The 23,439-nt window shown below is 37.6% G+C and overlaps 1 protein-coding gene across 1 annotated transcript; it reads right to left on the bottom strand.

The window, feature by feature from the left end:
* Nucleotides 1-459: 459 nt before the first annotated feature.
* On the bottom strand, nucleotides 460-21,836 carry ASIC5 (acid sensing ion channel subunit family member 5). Its single transcript, XM_030564393.1, has 10 exons — nucleotides 21,757-21,836; nucleotides 16,968-17,274; nucleotides 14,546-14,777; nucleotides 13,258-13,380; nucleotides 12,014-12,163; nucleotides 10,605-10,752; nucleotides 8,535-8,591; nucleotides 5,406-5,574; nucleotides 1,200-1,291; nucleotides 460-831 (listed from the first exon to the last, which is right to left on the bottom strand). The coding sequence occupies exons 1-10, from the start codon at nucleotides 21,833-21,835 to the stop codon at nucleotides 641-643; spliced, it is 1,548 nt and encodes a 515-aa protein (XP_030420253.1). The 5' UTR covers nucleotide 21,836; the 3' UTR covers nucleotides 460-640.
* Between the last annotated feature and the right edge of the window lie 1,603 nt (nucleotides 21,837-23,439).

The following is a 23,439-nucleotide window of genomic DNA, read 5'->3' as shown; positions in this document are numbered from 1 at the left end:
AAGGTATTCTTGCCTTTCAAAGCACTGTGGTAGGCTGACCTATAGGCTCTTATTTATTTTTCTAATTTGGGACTGACACACCCTAATTTAAATCTTGTTATGCATTAGGGGCCAACTCCTAATTCCATTGAGCTAGTTCCATGGCAAAACTTTCATAGACTTTAATAGGAATTTAACCAGAATTGCAGGTGGACTGTAGCAAAAAATCCTATGGTCAGTGGGGATAACCTCTTCAGCACTGTATCATCACTTCTGTAATAATAATTATTAGAAAGATTTGTTTGAGAGTGATGGAGGGTGACCCTGGAGAGCTGAAATTATCTCTGGGAGACCATTAATTTAGCTTACCCAAACTGCAGGAGTCTTCAACTCTGTGTCATACATGCAATAGTGTTACATGCCACCATAAACCATTTGCTCAGCCACTGAAAATTATATTGGGTTAGATAAAGATTACATTTGTCATCAGAAGAGAAAGAAACATTCTTTCCAATGACTATTGTTTAGAATTCCATTGTTGCATTATTTATAGCTGTTAAGTCGGGAAAACCAGTTGAGGTTAAATATCAATTTTTTCTTAATATCTTCAAAATGAAGGCAAGTTACAGGAGACAGTGAGGCTTTGTGCCTTGACAAGCCATTAGCATTCTTGTATTCCCTCCTTGTCTGTCCACTCGTTCTGAGCTGGAATATTCCACTGGGGCATTTCTGGTGCTTTCAATAGAAGAAAGATGCACAGCCAACAGAAGTTGGTGAAAACATACTCAACAATTTCTATGATTGTAATCATACTGGCTCCACAAAACAAACCAAGTTGGCCACCAACATCAGCTGTAATAGAAGAAAATAAATGCATGTCAGCCTAAGCATTTGGTTTAGCCTAGCAAGCAAAGAAAACCCTGCCAGGTTCAAGTACTAAATAAGCTAATTATACATAATTCATCATTTAAAAAAAGTAAATGTTTATGGGAGAAGATTAATCTAATGCTTAAATGTTCAAAATAAAACCTGCTGTGCTACTGAGTCTTTTAATGGGACAGCAGCACATTCTTCCTAGAACCTAAGTTCAGAAAAAGTGATTGACAGTTGCTGATAGAATAAGGTGGACATTACTCTTGCTTAGAAATTTGACTGGAGTGTCTGGAAAAAGAATAGATTTGAAAGAAAAAATAAATAAATATTAACTAATGAATATTTACCAAGCAACTCGGACACACTCCGGGCCTTCTGCTGGCGAGTCATTTTGTAATTCAGATCATGATATTTAATGTCAATATACACAAGATTCTCCCTGATGACAAACACACAGATAGTATAATTTGACAGTATAATAAGTACTGCTGCTTATTTCTGTCATTAGCTATATAGTTAGAAATTAAATTCATACTGGAAAAATGTAACAGGAATGATAGTCGCTGTCAAAGTGCAATGAAATGAAACCGACAAAAGTGTTTAAGATGATAATCAGGGAAAATTTCCTAGCAGTTTTCTGCTAGAGTGTGGAACAGTCTCTTCTGTGAAGTGCTGGAAGCCTGTCTGTTCATGATGAGTACAGCCAGAATTTCCCTCTTAAAACCCCTTTCGTATAGTGAACTCTGCACAGGCATAGTGATCCAGCCATGCAGGGATCAGGGTCGACTACTGTATTACAGGGAGTAAGCTTGCATGGACAAGGATATTAAGCAGAGCCCAGATCCACAAGAGTACTCAGGCACCTAAACACTAAACTAAGGCACCTAGATCAGAGTTTTAGGCTACAATGTGATCCACAAGACCAATGCTCAACTGTTGCCAAATGATGCAGGTGCTACATTTTCCACTGTAAAAGTACCTTGGTAGCTTAAGTTTTTGCCTCTGGGAATGTGTGCTGGTATCTTGATGTCTGGTTCCCACCAAAGACTCTCACCAATACATGAACCAAGGGAAGATAGATGGAGGAGCACCTATCTCACCTGGGAGGCCCAATCTGGTAGGCACACTCAGAGGTTGCCTACCACATAGGGTCCCCTTCAAAAACTGGCTGGAGAAGCAGGAGGTGTCACCACCTACCTCATAACTTTTAGCCCAATGGTAAGAGCACTCATCTGGGATGTGTGAGACCTGGTTTCAATTCTCTCCCTCCCCACCCTCACTACCTGAGAGAGAGGATTTGAAAGGGGCCTCACACCTTCCAAGTGGGTGCACTAACCGTCAGGCTATAGAGTTTCTGGCCTAATGACTCTTAACTATTTATTCAAATGGAACACTTTCAAAAAGTGAGGTTGAAGTAACCTCACATCAAAATAGCCCATAGCTCAGTAGTCAGTGAGAGTACAGCAACCAAACATTTGTTTTCTGTCACTGTAGGAACTCCATCTCCACAAGCGAGGGTAGCTGTGTTGATGGTATTCTTCTGTTGACTTGGCTGCATATACATTGAGAGTTAAATTGGAACAGTATGGCACTCAGGTGTGGAATTTTCACCCCCCTGAGCACCGTAGCTATGCTGGCCTAGGAAGTGTACAGCAGGGGGCTCTACTTCTACTGCATAAGTAGCCAGGGCCAGCTCTGTCCATTTTGCCACCCCAAACACGGCGGCATGCCGCGGGGGGCACTCTGCCGCTCACTGATCCCACGGCTCGGGTGGATCTCCCGCAGACTTGGCTGCGGAGGGTCCACTGGTCCCGCAGCTCCGGTGGACCTCCTGCAGGCATGCCTGCAGATGCTCCACCGGAGCCGCAGGACCAGCGGATCGATGCTTGCTTCTCGGCAACCAGCAGAGCACCCCCTGTGGCATGCCGCCCCAAGCACGAGCTTGGCATGCTGGGGCCTGGAGCCGGCCCTGTAAGTAGCGCCCCAATCCTGCAATGGCTTATGTACATGTGTGACTCTTGTCCTCTGCCATTAGCCCCATTACTTCATTGCGGCTACTCAGGGTGTAAAATTAAGCACATGGCTAAATCTTTGCTGGATGGGACATATGGTATTACTCAGTTAGAATAAGGATATCAGGATCTGGCCCAATGATACCATGGTTAAAAGGAAAGAGATTCCACATAGCTGCTAAATAGACACCTTAACCACAGAGAACATAAGAGCTCTTTCCATAATCATTTTGGTTTAGAACACAAAAATAAGTGTTTCACTTTAATTTGTCAAATGAAAATATTGTTAAACACAGATGTGGTCACGGTTTTTAATAATGTGAATTCTCTATGGAGACTCATGATTACAAATTTTAGGTGTAACGATATAATGTAGCTCATTCACCCACTTTCATTGAAACTGAAGTATTGGCTGCCCAAAATTTTCTTCTGCAATCTCATCAGGTGACTATTCTAGACTGTACATAACATCTGACAGAAACAATAATTCCCCTGTTAATGGATCCTATTAATTATGCTTCCTAGCATTACCGAGGACTTGCTATTGTGTATATTTGTAATAAGGCTGTAAATAGTTAACTCTACCTTTTTACATCTTCCAAAATCAATAGATCCCTACATTTGGTAATTTATGGTATGTACTAATTAATATATTGGCTTGATTCATATTGGCTACAGACTTGGTAACAGAATAATTTTTGGTATTGTGACTTGGTTAATTGAGTAATTGCTGGTTTGTCTAATGTTTACAAACAATAAAATAATTGACAACGTGAAATACATAATGTCATTGTGGAATATTCAATGGCTTAATATAGATTTATTTTAATAATATGCTTAATATGCATGCCCTTTGTCTGCCCTTTTTCACATGCAAAATACATGTTTAACCATGGTTTCGAGAACAAGAAATTCAACACTCACACAAACAATTAAGCAATTTGGATATTTTATGGGCCAAAACTTCCAAGCTATTCTTTAAAGCATCTACAGGCTTTTGTGTGTATAGTATCTGTCCATGCACCTATTCACATCTACTGCATTTTACGTAGAGCCTCAATTACAACACCAGTGTTATGAACTGACCAGTCAAGCACATACCTCATTTGCAACTGGAAATATGCAATCAGGGGGAAAAAAAAGCAAATACAGTACAATGATGTGTTAAACATAAACTACTGAAAAAAAGTAAAAGTTTGAAAAAAATGATTTGACAAGATAAGGAAACTGTTTCTGTGCTTGTTTAATTTAAATTAAGATGGTTAAAAACAGCATTTTTCTTCTGCATAGTAAAGTTTTGAAGCTGTATTAAATCAATGTTTAGTTGTAAACTTTTGAAAGAACAACCATAAGGTTTTGTTCAGAGTTACGAATATTTCAGAGTTACGAACAGCCTCCATTCCTAAGGTGTTCGTAACGCTGAGCTTCTAATTGTGCTTCTAATTGTGCTTATTGATATACAAATAGTTCTATGGACCAAATTAAAGACCCTTTGACAATTGGATTCTGTATTTCCTAATGTCACGTTCTACGAATTGTTCTCTTCTTCCAGACTTGCAAGACTGTACTTTTAGTAAGTAAATCCAGTAAGAATTTATCAGAACAGACTATATCAAGTGCTTGCTCATGTTTTTCCTGTTGCAAATTACATTACATTACATTAGTTAATACATTTACTAAACAGAGATCTTTATTATTGAGCTAATGTAATCTATGAGGTTATGTAGATATGTGATATATATTATTGAACCAATTGATAAAGTAGATTTCACAGGCTTCTGAAAAATCTCTTTCCCAAGTGAAGGTCTCCTTTTTGGAAAACTGTATGTTATACAATATTTAGTAATCTAGTAAATAGTATTGTATTATCTGCCTTATCTACTTTTTCTTGGGGATTGATACAGCATCAAATATTACCTGAGTACTCTCTGTGAGGGGTGAATTATATTAAGCCTAATATTGATAAAACTAAATATTTGACCTGTAACCTTAAACCCAAAGCAATAGGCCCACACGCAGACAGCTCACTTTCCTCAGGTTTTACAAGTACTTCTACTTCATCTTGAGGGAAAGAAAAATCCTGCTTCCACTGATGTAGGGTAGAGTTGTACCATTGACTTCATTTGTGTTAGGATCAAGATTTCAGTATTGCCTGTTGCGCAAACTCTCTTCCTGGGGGTTATGAACAGGTTTCAAGAGGATCACAACCACCACCTCTTTCTTTATGGCTAGGTGGTGGAGGGGTTCTAAAACTTTTTGGCTATAATAGGGGGAAAATACCTGAGACCACTAGTCTCCTAGGTTATCTAACTGATATAGCAACATATATAAAACAATAAAATACTGTGTCTTGGCCAATTTCCCATGAGAATACTTCATATCTATTGCAGGCATTGTTCTTAATATTGTATACAAAGTAAGGTCTCATGTAACCGAACAGAGTTCACATTTTAGTCAGTCCCTGTAAGTAAATCAATAAAGATGGCATCTGTAAATGATCCAACATATTCCTTGTAAAGACAAAGTTTTAAATAAGATTACCTGATATACTCTGGACTTCTCTTCAGCTTTGTGGAAAAGAATTTTAAGGCTTTTTCACTCGCAAAACTTGAGTAGGTGACAGTGCTGGGATAATCTGTTTCTTCACAAGGCACAGGACAAGTGGAATTGTGGGTTCCTACTGTACATAGTCCCATTAATTCTATGTTATCTGAAATTTCAGGAAAATGAATCAATACTACGTATGTTTAAAAGAATATGAAGTTTGTAATACTTCGTTTTATACAAAAGAAGTTTGGGAAACTAACCAACAGAATTTAATTGACTCCAATAAATGACATAATCTTTATAGATGGCTCTTTATATGTGAATCCCAAAATATTTTACAAAAGTGAATAAGTATTATTATTCTCATTTTATGGAGGTGGAAACTGAGGTACAGGACTCCTAACTGCCTGATTTTTTTCAGAGGTGCTCAGAACCTGCCATTCTCACTTACTTCAGTGGGAGGCTGGATGCTCGGGTCTTTATAAACAACTTGTGCAAGATCACACAGAAAGTTCATGGTATAGCTGGGATTGGGAATATAGGTCTTCTGCCACTAAGGCTCAAGGCTAATCCATTGGACCACGTCTTGCTGACCTTTTATCATCGAGTTTCTCTGTGTGCAAAAGTGATTGCAGGATTGGTGTCAATGTCCTATGAGCTAATGTTTGTTAGTTCTCGATTATTACATTGTAAATCTCAGTAAGAACACTTTGTCCATTTAATATATTGCCATTTTGATAATCTAGTCTTTTTACACTATCCCTGTTAAAGTACGGTACATGCAAGATTTTTTATGTAGATATCATTCATTCTGTCTGTCTTGCTCTTCTTTTGTGTGTTCCTACATTCCGCCATTGTTACTTGAAGTCACAGATATTCAGATCTGTATGGTCATTGTGGCAATAAGTAATTCCACATATAGGGTTGTCATTTTGCCATAGCAATTCTTAGGAAAAGTCACTGTGCTAGAAAATAGTTTAAATTGTCAAAATTATATAGACAGGATTTTTAAAAATCTTTTATACAAATTCAGCATGGCACTGTGTTCCCTTTATGCTGCTGGAATAGCATAAAGAAATACAAGTTTACAGGATCTTCCTTGGCCCTCATAGCAAATGCTCCCACCTCCTTTCCCTAATCCAAATATAAGGTGAATTTTTCTCTAGGATGTGGGAGGTGCCAGGGAGCGTGGCCTTAGCAAACTCTATTTCGGATAGTCTCATCAGTGGAGTGGCCGACCTTTGCCTCTCTAACCCCTTTCCTATGCTAAGCACACTAAAAAGATGTAGAACAGTATCTGGACTCCCTAAATAAACTTTAACTTTTCCATTTGGTGTAACTAACATAAACCGTGTTAGTAATTTTGGTGCTTCCTTGCTTTTTCTGCCAAGGTTACGTGAATATCATCTATATTGTCTACATGGAGACAACTTCATGCATTCAGGGGAAATGGACTTGAAGATCTGGTAGGACTTTATTACCTCCACTGTGATCATAATATAAAAGTTGATTCCTTGGAGTAAGCCTTGGTAAACTCAACATGGATCTCAAATGCAGTTGTTGTAGGGCTTTTTTAGGTAATAAATACTCGGAACGTATTAAATAGCCAAATTTATTGATTTTATTTTACCATCTGAGAATCTCATATCCCAATGTGGAACTAAAGCTCTTGGTAATGCCTACTGTTCTAGTTCTTCGTGTCACTGCGACGTTGCCTCTGAGCTCTTCTCCTATTCACCTTCCATGAAACTCAAAGTTTGCTTTTTTTCTGCCTTTCAAGGTTCTCTTTGAAGCTTTCAGCTACTTCTCAGAATATCTGCTGACTGAAATACCTCCTCCCTAAAATCCCCAAATGTCGAAGATAATGGATATTTAAGAACATGAACATTATGGAATTAATGACTCCCTTAATAGGGGTAACAAAAATCCATCCTTAGTCGTAACAGATTTAGTTTGAGCACCATATGTGTCTGGCACTTAGAAGCCTTCCAACAGAAGCAAAAAGTTGACCTAAATGGCTTTTTCTTACACTTTCATGCTGTTGAAAATGAAGATTCAGTTCAGGTTCAGGTAATGATATACAAAACAGTATTCAGAAGGTGTTTTCCAACATTGGTGAGAAATAATACACCGGCTCATCACTTGCAATAGGAGAATGCATTTTGTAAGAGCGACTAACAATTTTCTAATTCAGTGTGCACTGATAATTTGCATGTAGAAGTGAATTTCCATGATAGTTAACAAATGTAGAATTAATATTTGTTTTAGAAACAAACAAAAAATATGATTCCAATTTTAAAGTTTAAGTGATATAGAAGTGTCTAACTCCCTGAAAATGCATTTGGTTCCTCCTGTGCAGATATTTATTCATTCTAGTACTAGAAAGAAACAATATCTGTATAATAGTAGTAACTGCTAATTTTTGGGCTCAATATTTAAAGTACTAAGCACTTCTAATAACCAGAGAAGCAGAACTCAAGTGCAGCACCCAGAGTAGCCAGATTGGGCACTGGGTAAAAGTGTAGGGTATGGGTTAGTCATAAATCCTTCCTTCAAGGCCAAAAAACATTTCTGAGGAAGTTTCTGCAGCACAATTGCTGCAATAGGGTTTTTGGTGAGAGGGTTACATTTACAACACCTAATATGAATAATTAAAATTTATTCATGAAATTTAAAATACTCATGAAAACGGATTAAAAATGTCACTAACCCTCTGCAGCACTGGAAACGCAAGAGTCTTGCATTAGGGCAGAAGCCCCAATAAGTAAAGCTGTCCCTAAGTAGAAAATTGAAGCAGACTAATCTGCAGTTCCCAAACTCAGGAGATGCAGAAATGAAAACAAATGGCGCAAATGAATGGATAAGAAGGCTTTGTTTTTAAAACGTAAGGTGTCATTCATAACATGGGTAACAATTTTTTTAAAAAAGACATTTATTCAATGTCCCGTTGCCATTAGTCATTTTGAGACTGTCTAATGACCTGACCACATATGTTCTAGTTCAGTTCCGATGTCATATTCGTTTTCTTACCAAGTTCTAGCTATTTTCTAGTGCACACTTGGAGTCTTCTAATGAAGCTCAAAAATAGAAAAATATTAATATGTTAATTAAACTGTTACTTACAGAGTGCAGGAGAAACACAACTGTAGAATTTTTGTAGGTCACATTCTGTTCCGTTTCCTTAAAAATAGTAATAATAATCATTAAAGCCTGGAATATACAAATTCATATTAAATACTTCACTAAAGCTAGTGGGCCAGTTTCTGCCCTTAGTTGCACTAGTGTAAACACAAAGTAACTCCTTTGAAATCAACAGCTTTATTTCACATTTTCAGTGACTGAAAGATCAGTTTGGTGCAACACTGTTCATTGTTATCAACACAATATGGCACAGAACAGAAAAACTTGGTAAAATTTAAAAATAAGAGTAAATTTCATTATAGCTGTAGGACTATCAATCCTGCCTTTTGACTTCAGGGCATCCACCCAATATATCATGTAAATCAAATATTTTAGGGAGCTAAGGCCAGAAACTTCAGTTCTTAATTATGTAAACAAAATGGGGGAAGGAAGTGTATTATTTCTTAGTATTTTGATTGATAGTTTAATAACTATATTTAAGGCCAGCCTAAAGACCTGGCCCCACTGAGGTAAATTTCAAAGCTCTTATTGACTTCAGGAGAGCTAGGCTTTCACCCCAGATTTATCTTTACAGGCACACCCTGCTTGATCCAACTTGTCCCTTTCACAGCTGTTCAGAGGCAGCTGGGTTTCTTTGAGCCTTATTGCTTCAGTTTTTTTTCTTGTAGATATGCTTGATCTGTAACCTTGATTTCTATATTATGTGATATGGGTTGAGCTGGGGTTCTAAGGGCATCCAGCCTGCCTGATGCAGAGCCAGGAGCCAAACCCTCCTTAGAGGGCTTCAGGTTTCCAGTTCCTGGAAGCCCTGGAGTGATGTATCTGACCTAGAGCCACAGACCCTACAATGTTGGGGCCCCTGGCATCCTGCCAGGCAGACTTCTGACAGAATCTTGGCTGATTCAATGAAAGTTTGTTGAACTCAAGCCATTCTCATGAAACGGTTCAGGTTTGATGAACTAGCATTTTCCAACAAAACTCTTTCATCAGAAAATTCTGCCCAACGCTACTAATGAGCAAATAAATTTACTTTCTACAGAAAAGTGGTGAATGAATAGACCAACACTTTCTAAAGTGGGTGCCTAAAGACTCAATGGGAATGAAAATGTATGTGATGTAATTCTCTTTGCACTTAGCACTAAGGGGGATGGTCTTCTGATTTTTTTGGAGAGTGCTAGAAAACAGGGTGGCCTGGAGTTGGGAGGGTGTGTGGCTAGATGATCTGAGGTTATAAAGAAGGGATGCAATAATCGGGTTCCCTTTTCTTCAGCATTAGGAAATCCTTACCTCTTGGCACACAAAGCTCTAGATAAGTTATTAGAGAGAGTATATTAAATACAATGCACAGGCTATCTTCACTTTTTATATTATACATTTCCTGTTGCTGCTAACCATCTGCTGTTTAATACTGAAATAATCTGGCTTATGTAAAATCTATTTTAATGTATGTTCTTTATGATGGGTAGTCTCTGTGTAAATAGTGTAAAATAAGAGCTTGAACTAGATCAGACGAAAAATCTGCACCCCTTGCAATGTGTACCTCCCTGCCCTGAGGGAATGAATCTAGTCCTCTACCCAGAATACCCTTGTTGATGGCCATGGGATTCAAGAAAGTTCACTCTGAGCTTTTTGATGTTTTGATCATAACACATATATTACAATCCTGCTAGTCCCCATCAGCTAAGTCAAGTGCTTTTGCCCCAGTGCTTTAGGGGTCAATTAAAGACAAGACAGAAGCTATTAGAGGTTTATGGTGTAATCTCATTAAAGTTTTCACGGTGCATCAGAAGGATGAAGTCCGAGCAGATGTTGGGTTTAGACCTGGTCAAACCTTTTCAATGCCTTTCAGTAAAACATCAAAATTTGACTTGAAAAATGAAATTTAAAATATTCATTAAAACTTTATTAATTTTTTCAACCAATACTAGCTGGGTTCAGGATTCTGAGATGACTGAACTCTCTAAATGAAAGTAAAACTTGACAAGAGAGAATATTTAAAAAGAGCCACAGAGCACCTTTTGAAGCACAAATGTAGCATGTCCCAAGAAGTACCTGGAAGCAGAAATGGCAAACATCCACACTTGTCCTGTATGTGCCTGGCCTTACATTCCTGCAAACATCCATAGGTGCTGTAGATCTTGTGGTGCTGAAGTTTGATGTTAGGATTGCATTCTCCCCAAGGGTATTCTTGGATAACTGTCTTTAGATTTAAAAAATAGCACTCTTTAAAATATCCTTGTCATTATTTTAAATACAGAGCTTTATCTGATATATTGTTAACTGATGCTTGGGTAAAAGTTAAGCAGAATTGCTGTCAAAAATAAATCTCAAATTGGTAACAAAGTATAGTTTAAAAAAATCAAACTATTTTTAAAAAATAATATATCGGTTCCTCTCCTAGGTCCTGATTCTGCTGTGCAATCTGATAGCACAAATCCCTGGAAGACTGGGCTTCAGTAGGGCTCTACAAGGAAGAAGGATCCACTCTGACTGGTTTCATTGCAGGATCAGGGACTTACTTCCTCTCTAAGAACTGACTTCAAGAGCTGGTATTAACACTAGCACCTTGAAACAGTTCAGAAAGCAGAATTTCCAGGGTCAAATCCTAAATTCAGTGAGAAGAGAATTTGACTATTTCTCTTTTTGATTTTCTAGCTATCTTGCCCACTGATGAAGGAGAAACACAGAACTGTGTTCTTGAAGAGTATTTTTGTTTTAAAATACACATGTATACACATTTTGTGGTTTAATGGGATAGTAGTCAAAATACTTCCTCTTTAACTCAACTAAGCAGGTCCAAAATATCTGTCTGAAATGGATGCCCTATGGGAATGTGCCTTCAAACAGCATCCCAAGAGTGGTTAGCAGAAACACGAGGGAGTAATTTTAATCCCTGCAGAATATCCACTACCTCCATGATCTCTGTGCATATAGTATAGAAAATCTGCACTGTTTTCAGGCTGGTGTTTTTCAGTAAAAATTGTATGAAAATACAGTATTGTCAGGCCCTGTTTTTATTGTCTCTATGACTTCGAGAGCAAATTTGCTCAGTTCACAAGTAAAATTATGCTTTTTTTTTTACTAATTGCCAGTCCAGCAACACTAGCCTGGGTTCTGAAAGTCACGCTGCTTTTCTCCTTCATGCATCATTCCCATTAATAAAGATACTATTGGCCCAAATTATAGTAGTACCACTGTAGCGCTAGCTTTCAATGGGTTTTCAAGGTGTAACTAAAAGCAGACATACTTTGGTCTGCATCATTTGCATTACTAGTGATATGTGACTAGGAAAGAATTCAACTTTTTACTTGTAAATGAAGAAAAATTCCTCTTGAAGTCACTGAGACATAATAAATACGGAACCTTCAAAATATCAATTTTACTGTAACTTTTCAGATTAGAAATGCACTTATACATTTGCAAGATAGGGGATGATACTGCTACTGATACAAATTGCTTACCTTCAGCTGGCTGATTGCAGCATGTGCATGCATACCTACTGGTGTTGATAAGCCTAAGCCATCAAAACGTGGAGGTTCTTTAGGTGAATGGATAACATAAATTATCCCAGCATCAATAAAGCCAAAAGTAGGGTCATCAGTGAATTGTGCCTGATACAAAAAGAATTCCTTAGAAAAGCAATGGTTTGATATGTGTTTACCCTGTGGGGCTTAGCTTTGTTTAAAGCTGCACCAACCCTTTTGCTTGAATTTGACTCTCCAGTGACGGGTGACAAATCACCTCTGACAATTAAAAAACCCAAATATAAAAGTAAATGAAATTCAATGTCCTTTGGTACCTAAAGTTTACAAAATGATTAATTTTTCTTCTTTCTTCTCCTCTCCCTAACTTCCACTGAGGAATAATGTAAGATTCTTTCACAACCCTGAGAATCATTTCTTTACATGACAGCTAGTCTTCATGTTCCAGCACATTTCCCATTATTTCCGCCAGAAGCTGCCACTGTTATTCCTTACACCGCTTAATGAGAAATGCTAGGTGCTCAGCCGCTTCCCCTCCCCTTTTTAAAATCATCATAGATTTTCCATTTTCTTCCTTGATCTTATTTAGAATATTTTCCTCCCTATTGGTAACATGGCAGTTTTCTGTATTTGGTGGTGGTATCTTAGGAAATCTGCCAATAGTGATCCAACGTAACCAATTAGGGGCAAATTCTAATTGGTTCTGAGTAGCCGCAGCTCCTACTGAAGTCAGTATTCAGCACCACTCAAGACTTGGCCCCAAATGAGTGTCTCCTGGAGTTCTGAACGGACTTTAATGGAAAATCAAATAAACCAGTGAATAAAGTAGAGGGCACTATCTTGAAGATGTTTTAAATTAGTTTTCATTCTCACATTACTACTTCTAGTTTTTGAAGATGTAGCAAGTCCTGCATTTGCCCTTGGATTATTAATTTCATACAAGCTAAATGTAATAATAACCATTTGAGCAATTTACCAAGGAATGTGGTGGATTTTTCTGGCACTTGAATTCTTAAATCAAGATTGGATGTCTTTCTAAAACATATTCTCTAGCTCACTTCAGAAGTAGTGGGCTTGATGCAAGAATTAATGAGTGGAATTATATGGCCTTTGTTATGCAGAAGATCAGACTAGATTAACATAATGGTCCCTTCAAGCTTTCAAATCTTTGAAGCTACAAGTTAAAGGATGTTTAGGTATATATCTTATTGTGATGTCTATACCTGTTTGATATCAAAAAGTAAACTTAAGCCTCTTCCAGAAACACTCACTCTTCTCCTTGCTGGAAGATCCATGTGATTAAAAGTAAAGCAGTTTCCATATTCAGTAAAGACATGTTCAAAATCCTTTCAAACAATAAAAACAAACAGAAAATTAAAAATTGAAACAAGATAATCTAAACCTAAGCTAGTGGATTTGGGGATGTTTTATGGACTAAATTTTCTAAATGATCTGCTTGTGCTCCTGTGAAAATGGCAGTTGAGTATGTAAATTCCTGATCGAAACTGTCCTACAGTATGAGATCCTTTTGACAGAAACCAGCCTATGCAGTTCTGTAGAAGGACTATCATTCTCTATTAAATCTGTGGGTTACCTAGAGTAACCTTTATAGGATACTATTGGTTTTCTCCCTCTTAAATTCTACAGGATTTCTCCATAAGGAAATGGGTGATCACTTCCAAGTAGTTTAATTTTCAGAAGATAATGTTTAGTTCAGTAGCTGCTGCTTGTTTCAAGTGAATGTATGAAGCCATAGTAAACTAGATGAGTATGGACTAGTACTTGCATATTACTGCAGTTGTAGTAGGCCTGAATAGTGTGACTAAGTAAATTTGCTGTTTTGATTGTCTTTCATTGCTTTGAAGTCATAGCTGCAAGGGCTTGTTGTTACTGCTAATATATTTTAAATTAGAGTCAACACAATTCTATCAGTAATTCTAAGCATGCTGTAGATTCTCAATAAAGGTTAGGTGAAACTGAAAGATTGTTGATCTAATTTTGTTCTCACTTCAGTGTAAACTGGGAGTGACTTTATTGAAGTATAGTCATAAAATAGATGTAAAGTGGGGTTAGAAATCAGGCCCTCGGTTCTGTTTTTGCTCAAAAATTCTAAAAATTTTATTTTGCCTTTCTTTGTTAAGTATCCCTCTTATTTCTGCATGTAATTGCTACATTTTTCATGGGAGGAGTACAGCCCTGACTAGCACTTTGGCATGTGCTTAAAATTAAGCACATGAGTAATCCCATTGATTAGCCATATGCAGAAACTCCTACTGAAATCAGTGGGAGTTTTATTTTGCATATATAAGGGCTGCAGGATCAGATCTTGTAAGGCACTTGAAAGGTGGCCTTTGAAAAATCAGACTTATCCACCACAATGTAATTTGGTATAAAGTGACTCAGATTAGTCTCCATTTGTGACTATAGATAAGATCTATAAACAGTCTATTTTTGAGACAATATTACATTTTTGTCTCATTGTTACTCTTACGAAAAAAGCAAAAATATTACCTCCGGGTAACATGGCTGCCCAAAAAAATCACATTCTAGCAAAGTGCTGCTGTTGAGATAAAAGCCATTATTCCTTGTAAACTCTTCAATGCTGAAGTTTTGGTTTCCCTGAAGGAAATCCTTTAACTCTTGAGAGAACTTGTTGTCAGCATCAAATGCATGAAGAACTCCAGACACAATGCTCCAAAGGAAAAAAATAATACTGAGGTTGGCTACTGCATGGACTTGGAATCTGTCAGTAGGAAAGAGAACAGTTAAAAGAGTAACCACAGTATTTTTTATGCAACTGTCCCTCAAACACTAATTGTCTAGTCCATCGGAATCACACCTTACTCTGCATTACAATGAATGGATAAACAATCTTGTTTTTTATAGATCAGGTTACCCTTTGTGCCTGAAAACTGAGAATATCCTGGTGCATCACTTAGACAGCTCCCAGTTTGGTCTGTTTACAGCAGTCTCTCTGCAGAAGAGGTTGTACCTACCTTATTCATCCACAGCTTCTTGGAATAGAGAAGGTTCTAACCATCTTGCACTGCCGAAGCCTGGTGGCAGGCAGTGGTATAAAACATGAGTGGAGATGGAGATCTAACTCCTAGCATCAGTTCAAAAATCCTAAAATATTATGGGGCCTAAAAACACCTTTCCCATACAAAATGTTAAACGATTCTGATGGGGATGTGAATAAGGGATTTGTTGAACAGCCATTGTAGATTTGAATTTAAGGTGTTGAACAGAGAATAATAAACCATTACTATATGACTTGGTTCTGGGATTGCTATTTTATGCTAATACTAATATTAAAATATCCTTATACTGAAGGATAATAAATGGATCAAATGTATCTTAATATCTAAAAATAGTGGGCTGAAAGGGTAGAAAGATTTTATTGCAACTCAACAAAATGCTATTACTTCCTGGGTTAACTTTGGTTGTAATTTTACTTTTGAAAGCACACCACAGCCTAACTAAATCCAGAAATAAATAATAAAGATTGAAATGAACAGCTGGGGGTTGAAGCAAACTGACATGTTAGTGGCCAGCTGCCATGCTCTGAAGTGCTGATGAGTAACTATAACATTCTGCAGCTATAGTTACAATAATTGCATTGTACTTTTAAAGTATTTCCCACCACCCACCCTCGTCATGGTGCATATGTGATTACCCTGCCTACTTAGTTTAATAATTTTATAGTATCATCTTTTGCTTTCTAAATGGGCTTCTAGTAGTGGCATTGCATTTTCTGCAACACTACCTGCTATGGCTTTATAGCTAGAGGGACCGAGGGCCAAGGGAGCTCAGAGATCTGAGAGTTAAACCTGTGACTCATTCTACTGGGAGATCGGAGACAGCAAAGCTCATTTCCCCGGTGGAACATTGTGGGGAAACGCTACATGGGTTCTGAGATTGGACCTAATGGTTGCTATAGTAATGAGCCAGCAAGTTCAATATACTCTTTTAAAAAGTATCCAGCTGAATCTGAGTCAGGTATATAAATAATATTGCACTTTAAACTGATTTGGGAATTATTGCTGATATTTTGAAGTGTAGGTTCCTAAAATGAGTTCCTAAATAAAAGTTATCCAGTTTTCAGAAGTGCTGAACAGCCATCAACCCACTGATGTCAACAGGAGCAGCTGGGGCTCTGCACCTCTGAAAATCAGGTTTCTTCGTGTAAGAACTTAACAAAGGATTTAGAAGCCTAGTTTTAGCCTCCTAGGCTTGCAAATTTTGGCATCTATGTTTGGTCCCTGTGATGGGATTGGCAACAGTCCCTTAGAAAAGATTACAGGATGAGAATCTATCACTTAAATATACTCGTGACCCTGTGGTTATATAATGTATGTACATTCTACCTGTCAGTAAAGTATGATTTCTGATGGCCTGCGCTGAGTCTGACTCCTGATCTGAGAGGGATTAAAACAATCTCTTAAAATCTCTCTATTCGGTAGTGAAATTCAGTGTCAAAAATTCCCCTAATTCTGAAATGCCTTCCTCTTTAGTTAAATATTTTACCCAGAACTATGGGAAAGAACCTGTAATCTCTGTAGAGCCAAACTCTGTTTGTCTTACTTACCTAATTTGTTCAAATAAGTCAGGAGCTGCTCACTTAAGTAAATGGAATAGGATTTGGCCCTTAATTCTGAACAACATATGTTGCCGGTTGTATCCTTGAACTGTGCTCTGTGAGCAGTCAGATGTATTGAGTACAGTAAAATATTTAAAATGTTGCTCAGGAATTTCTTCAATTCATTCAACGTCCACTAGCAGCATGAAACTAACTCCCTGTCCACCTGGTTGAAAATTGACTGTAGCCTGTCCCCATGTTTTGTTTTATTTGTATAGATGTTCTGTAGAATAATGATACATTTTAGGATATGAAAGAAATCTGTTATTGCAGCATGCATTTGATGTATCTTACCTGTTCATGTTACAAAAAGTCACAGCAGGGAACTCAATGTTTTCCACATACTGAACTATTATTGAAGTTGTGGTTGGCCAGCTGAAATAATTGGAGAATCGATTCCAGATTTGCCAAGTGACAATGATGATAGAGCCCAGGACCACTAACATCCACAGGATCTTTCGTATCTTGCTCCGGGTTTGGACAATATTGTGCAGCCCATGGAATGAAGTAGACATGGCAAACTCATGGTCAAACTTCTTTCTTTCTTCCAAAGAAGGCAATGGTTTCCTTGTTAAGTATAGCCTTATCTTTTCCAGCAATCCTCAACATTGGACAAGATGAAAAGTTAGCAGTAGTTGGTTTTTTTTTTTGTTAAAACTTTTAAAGGGTAATGGTTTAAATGTTACATTAGGTAGAAGTTCCTCATGAAACAGGCTTCTAATGTCCTTCCAGAGAGGAGTTTATAACCAGCTAGTATATGGTTTCTAAAATAGAAAGCTCCCTCCTGAAGGTGTTTTAGAATTCCAAGAGAGTTGTGCATTAGAAGATTAGCTGAGTCTATCCTGAACATCCACTGCAATCAGACAGTCATTGAGCCTTGGCAACAGCAAAACACGAAATAGCATATCCTTATAGTTTTTTAACTATAGTCCTTTAAGATAAACTAACAGTCCCTGTAGCTTGGCATGTCATGACAAAGGCTTAATGGAGAGATATTTTAATAAGGGCTCAATCTGCAGAATGTTAACACACCTACTATGAGATGCTGAGCAGTTGGCGCTCCCAGTAACTTCCTATTAACTAGGTAGGGTCTTTGAGTCTTACAAATGAGCTAAAAGGGGAAACAATATTTTAAAATAAATTTCACTCTCTCATTATTGAATGTTTGAGGACAAAAGCTAGAGGGCTACAACCTCAAAGGTTAGAGATAACCAAGAAAAATTCATGTAGAGTTATAGCATGGTTCCAAACTTTTGAAGCAGAGAGGTTTTATCTTATTACCCCAAGGGTTTTTTATTGGTTTTCAAATAGTTGAAGAGCTACAGAAGTGGATATAATAAAGAACTTGAAATATAGTAGTTACACAGAATGCTTAGTGTTGAACCATCCTTTGAGGTTTTTGAATAGAGCCTTCTACCTCCCAACATCAAAAGGAGGGAATTTTAACAATGACCATGTACAACAGAGCCCTAACAGGATCAACAGTTTGGCAAAGTGCTTTAGTTAACGGTGGTTATATGGAAGATATTGTATGCTAGCTCGTCATGTAAAAAACAGAACAATAGTAACCCAAAGAAGCATCACCTAGAAATAATACTGAGGATCTAAGACTAGGTGATTCCCTCAGCTCAATTCTTAACAACTACTAACTACCCTGCCCCCAAGCCCCCCCCAAAAAAACAACCACCACAACCAACAAACCACCCATCCATCCACACAAACCTTATTTTAGCAGGAAGTAGGTTCAATAGTTTTGCAGCCTATTTAGGGATAGAGTGTTATCCCTAATGGAGCCACACAAAGCAAGCAATGGGGTGTAGGCCTCCATCTCCTAATGCCTCTCTGTGGCCACATTAAGACTACCTGGGATTTGGGTGGTTCCTGTGCAGAGCTCAAGGACTAGATCCTAGATTTACCCACTCCAGAGAGCAAGTGGTCATGGAGGATGGAGAGGGGTGAGAAATGGGTAGATTCTGGATTCTGCCATTAACCTTTGGTGTCCAACAGAGCTGACTGGGCCAGCAGCAGGAAGTGAGCTGCACCCTTTCAAGAGTTGCAGTTAATTACTCTTTCAATCCCAGAGGAAGAGTGGGGCATGAAAGAAATTGTGACAGTTGCAATGCCTCCTAGATCTCTTTCTGAAAAGTGCAGTTGTGTGTTTTTCCCCCATATTCAAGGCTGAGTACAAAAAGAAAAGTCTAAGTCTTTATCTTGTCTAAAGGCCAATATTTTAGTCAGATCCTAAAAAAAATAAAAGTCACTACTCCACATCTTTACATCTTCTGGTAGTACCCCTGGACTCCACCATACATATTCTGGCAACTGTTTGCAGGATTTGGCACTGTTGGCAGGGCTATAATAAGCAAGCAACACTGGCCTGACTCTGATTCCATTGAAGTCATTGTTAAAAATTCCATTGACTCCAACAGAAGTAGAGTTAGACCAATGCTGACTTCTTTTGAAAATCCCAGCTTAAATGTTTATTTGTGTAGCGCCTTTTTATTCCCAAGGCTCCTCAAATACTTTTACTGGTCTGAGCTAAATCTTGTCACAAGGCAAGGAACCCACCTTACCCTACATCACCCCTATGCAAGCAGCCAGGCAGAATCTCTCTATGGAGCTCAAGTGAATTTCTTGGAGAGATGTCCAGCTGACATATGGGACTTCAGACCTCACCACCACAGTTAAGTGGTGGTTCAACTCCTCCTCAAGTCACCTTACACTTATGTTGCAATTGGTATCAGAGGAGCAGATCCAGCTACCACTGAGCATAAGCAAAGTGAATTCATAGCATGTCTGTATCTGTTTCTCCCATGTCACAATAAGCAATCCAGCCTGGGCTGAGCCAGCAAAGGAGTCCTTATAACAGAGGCCATGTTTCACTGTATCTCTGCTCCAACTTGCTGCACTGGCTAGGGGAGTGCTTAGTATGTATGATATCAGTCACCTGTATATCATATGACAGACATACTCCAACAAAACTCAAGATAGTTTATTCAGCAAAATAGTGCTTTATATGGCATGTGAAAATATGTAACATGCAATTCCAGTACCATACATAACAACTACAATAAGCACACATAGTATTGCATGTATTCATGTAGATACTTTTGTAATAATACATGATATTACCAAGTATTTTAGAGTCTGCTCTTTCAGCCCTATCTCATCATGTGAGTAAGGGTTTCAGGACTGTCTTTATGTCACTTACAGATTTCTCATGAAAATACTCTAATTTTAGAACACTATGGTAACCGAGCATCCTACAGTAATGTCTAAATATGTTAGAGCAACCTGCCTGATCATATATTTGCAATGTGAATATTTTCATTTGCAATGTATTGAAAGAAGTAGCAAGCATGTAATTCAGCACAGGTAATGTGTTTTGAGATTTGTGTCTGAGTGTATGAAACAACATAAGTGCTAATGGTATTTAAAGAAATAATGCAATGGCGGATATGGAGCTCAATTTATAAAGAATTAAGAAAGCAATAAAATTAATTCCAATCAACACGAGTTTATGGAAAGTAGGACCTGGCTAACCTGATATCCTTTCTGATGAGATTACAAGTTTGGTTGATACAGGTAATAGTATTGATCTAATAGACTTCTATGAGGCTTTTGACTTGGTACCACATGACATTTTTATTAAGAAACTAGAACAATACAAAATCAACATGACTCATATTAAATGGATTGAACAGTGGCCCACTGATAGAGCTCAAAATACAATTGTAAATGGAGGATCATCATAAGGAGCATGTCTTTCAAGCGGGGTCTTGCCAGGACGGGTTCCGGGATGTATGTTATCTAGCATTTTTATCAATCACTTGGAAAAAAAAACATAAAATCATCATTGACAGGATTTGCAGATGTCACAAAGATTGGAGGTGTGATACGGAATGAAGAGGACAGGTCACTGTACAGAGAGATCTGGATCACTTGGTAAGCAGGGTCCAATTGAACAATCTGAGTTTCAATATGGCCAAATGTAAGAACATACATCAAGGAACAAAGACTATAGGCTATACTTACAGGCTGGAGGGACTCTATTTTGGGCCATTGTGACTCTGAAAAAGACTTCAGCGTCATGGTGGATAATCAGCTGAACATGAGCTCCTAAAGCAATGTTGTGGCCAAAAGGGCTAATGTGATCCTTAGATGTATAAAACAGGTAATATTGATTTGCAATAGAGAAGTTATATTATCTCTGTATCTGCCAAAGGTGCAACTGCTACTGGAATACCTTGTCCAGTTCTGATGTCCACACCAAGAAGGATGTTGAAAAATTGGAGAGGGTTCAGAGGAGAATGATTAAATGATTGGAAAACATGCCTTATAGTGATAGAGCTCCTTGAGTCTATTTAGCTTATCAAAGAGAAGAAATGATGTGCTCACACTCAAGAAGTACCTACATAGGGAACAAAAATCTGATAATAGAGAGCTCCTGAATTTAACAGACAAAGGTATAAGATTTAATGGCTGGAAGTTAGAAGTAGACAAATTCAGACAAGAAATAAGGCACATTTTTAATTGTGAGGATAATTAACCATTGGAATAACTTTCCAAAGGTTGTCGTGGATTGTCCATCACTGGAAAATTTTAAGATCAAGATTGGATGTTTTTTCTAAAGGATACTTTCTAGATCAACTACAGGTATTGGACCTAAAGCAGAAATTAATTCAGGAAATTGTGTGGCCCATGTTATGCAGGAGGTCAGACTAGATGATCACATTAGTCCCTCACTCCTGGCCTTAAAATCTACCAATTTATAAACACTGCCATCACTTATAGGGGGCCTTGTTTAGTTAAAAGTGTAGCATTAAAAGATAAGTTATTACTACTTCTAAATACATATTTCCATTTGTCACACTCATTATGGGTATAAATTTTCATTACATCGCTTGTTTCCCTCCTTTTCTTTGTGTATTCTCACCATACATTAATAAAACTTTGGAGCAAGCTTCTAAATTAAAGGAGATTATTCCCCACCCCCATTTTGGTTGTGGATTCTAAAAACCTATCTTAAGGCAAGAAAAGGTAAAATATAAGCTAATGTATTACAAGATTTCTTGTTACATACCTCTGGCATCAAATCCAATCCATTTCCTAAACTGCTCCATTAGGCTGTTCATAGTTTCAGAAGGGAGGAACAAGTACATAAAGCTTCCTTTTCATTGTTGATCACTGTTAGTTAATGGCTTTTATAGAAAACTAAAGGGGTGGGTATATTAGATGTCACACCGCACTGGGCAATTTGCCTGCCTGCGTTGCTATGCTTTGCTTTCTAAATAACATGAGCTGCAAAGTAAAAGAAAAGATTAATTTTTATGGCAGGATAAGGTATATAATGTTAAGTACATATAATATTGGATATGTAACAGCGGAGAGTCAGTCTTTGTGCTGAAGTACATTGCCTCAAGTGCAAATAGCTTTTTAATAAATAATTTCAGTTAATAATAACAATTTGCTTGATTTGAGACGGTGCAGGATAATGTTGCTGGAGTGTACAGGAACAGAGTATACCTTGAAATAGTTTGGGATCCCTCTAATGGGCCTCCATCTCTATAGCAGAAGCCACCAGAGAAGCAGTATATATATGTAGCTAGACTTGTATATTTATATATAGTTAGTGAACATGTTTGTTTGGAAATTAACTGTGTCTGTGTGGTTTCTTCAATATTGTTGTTTATTTATGTACTATTTATTGTATGTATTATTTGAAATCTTTTACTGAGGCAAAGTTACAATAAAATATTAACATAATCCATTTTACATAACTTAGTCAGGATCAGATTAATATTCAAAGAACCTAGTTAAAGATTTTGGCTTGCAGGCTGTTGAGCCCACCTCCTTTGAGTACACTTAAAAAGGTGTTCAGGTTTCTAAATCACTCTCATCTTTTTGACACTTCTCTTATGCATGTACATTGTGTGAAAGCTTTCCCATTACAAGGATGGTCTATATTTTACTATACCATAATTCCATAGAAGGAGGGGGGGTCACATTTTTCCAGTAATACACCACCTAGCTGCTAACAATAAAAAGCAATTAAATTGTCAGCACAACTCATACATACTGAGAGCAGACATACAGTAGAACTGCAGAGTTATGAACTTCAGTTAGGAACTGACCAGTCAATCACACACCTCATTTGGAACCTGATGTGTGTAATCAGGCAGCAGCAGAAACAAAACAAAAGGCACAACAAAAAACACAGTGCAGTTCTGTGTTAAATGTAAACTACTAAAAAATAAAAGGAAAGCAGCATTTTTCTTCTGCATAGTAAGGTTTCAAAACTGTATTAAGTCAATGTTCAATTGTAAACTTTTGAAAGAACAACCATAACGTTTTGTTCAGAGTTACGAATAACCTCCACTCCCGAGGTGTTCATAACTCTGAAGTATTTTAATTAAGGGGTCCATGAAAGGTAAACTTCTCATGTTTGCCAATGTATATGCTCCCATTCAGGGGGTAAGCTTTTTTAATCAGTTTTTAGAGATTTAGGAAATTTTAGGGAAGGAGATATTATTCTAAAGGGGAATTTTAACAAGGTGATTAATCCTACATTAGATGGATCAAATGTACTCAGAGGGCATTCAGGAGGAGGAAGTGCAAATTTGTTGCATCATATAGAATATAGGGATCTAGTGAATGTCTGGAGGGAAATGAACCTGGATGTTAGGAACTAGATGTTATTCTGCAACTCGTGGATTTTGTTCCAGGATTGATGTGATTTTTGTTTCTAGGGGCTTGGCTTTGATTG

The sequence above is a fragment of the Gopherus evgoodei genome, chromosome 5 (assembly GCF_007399415.2).
Source record: "Gopherus evgoodei ecotype Sinaloan lineage chromosome 5, rGopEvg1_v1.p, whole genome shotgun sequence".
Classification (NCBI taxonomy): Eukaryota; Metazoa; Chordata; order Testudines; family Testudinidae; genus Gopherus; species Gopherus evgoodei.
This window is presented reverse-complemented; position numbering and strand designations above follow the sequence as displayed.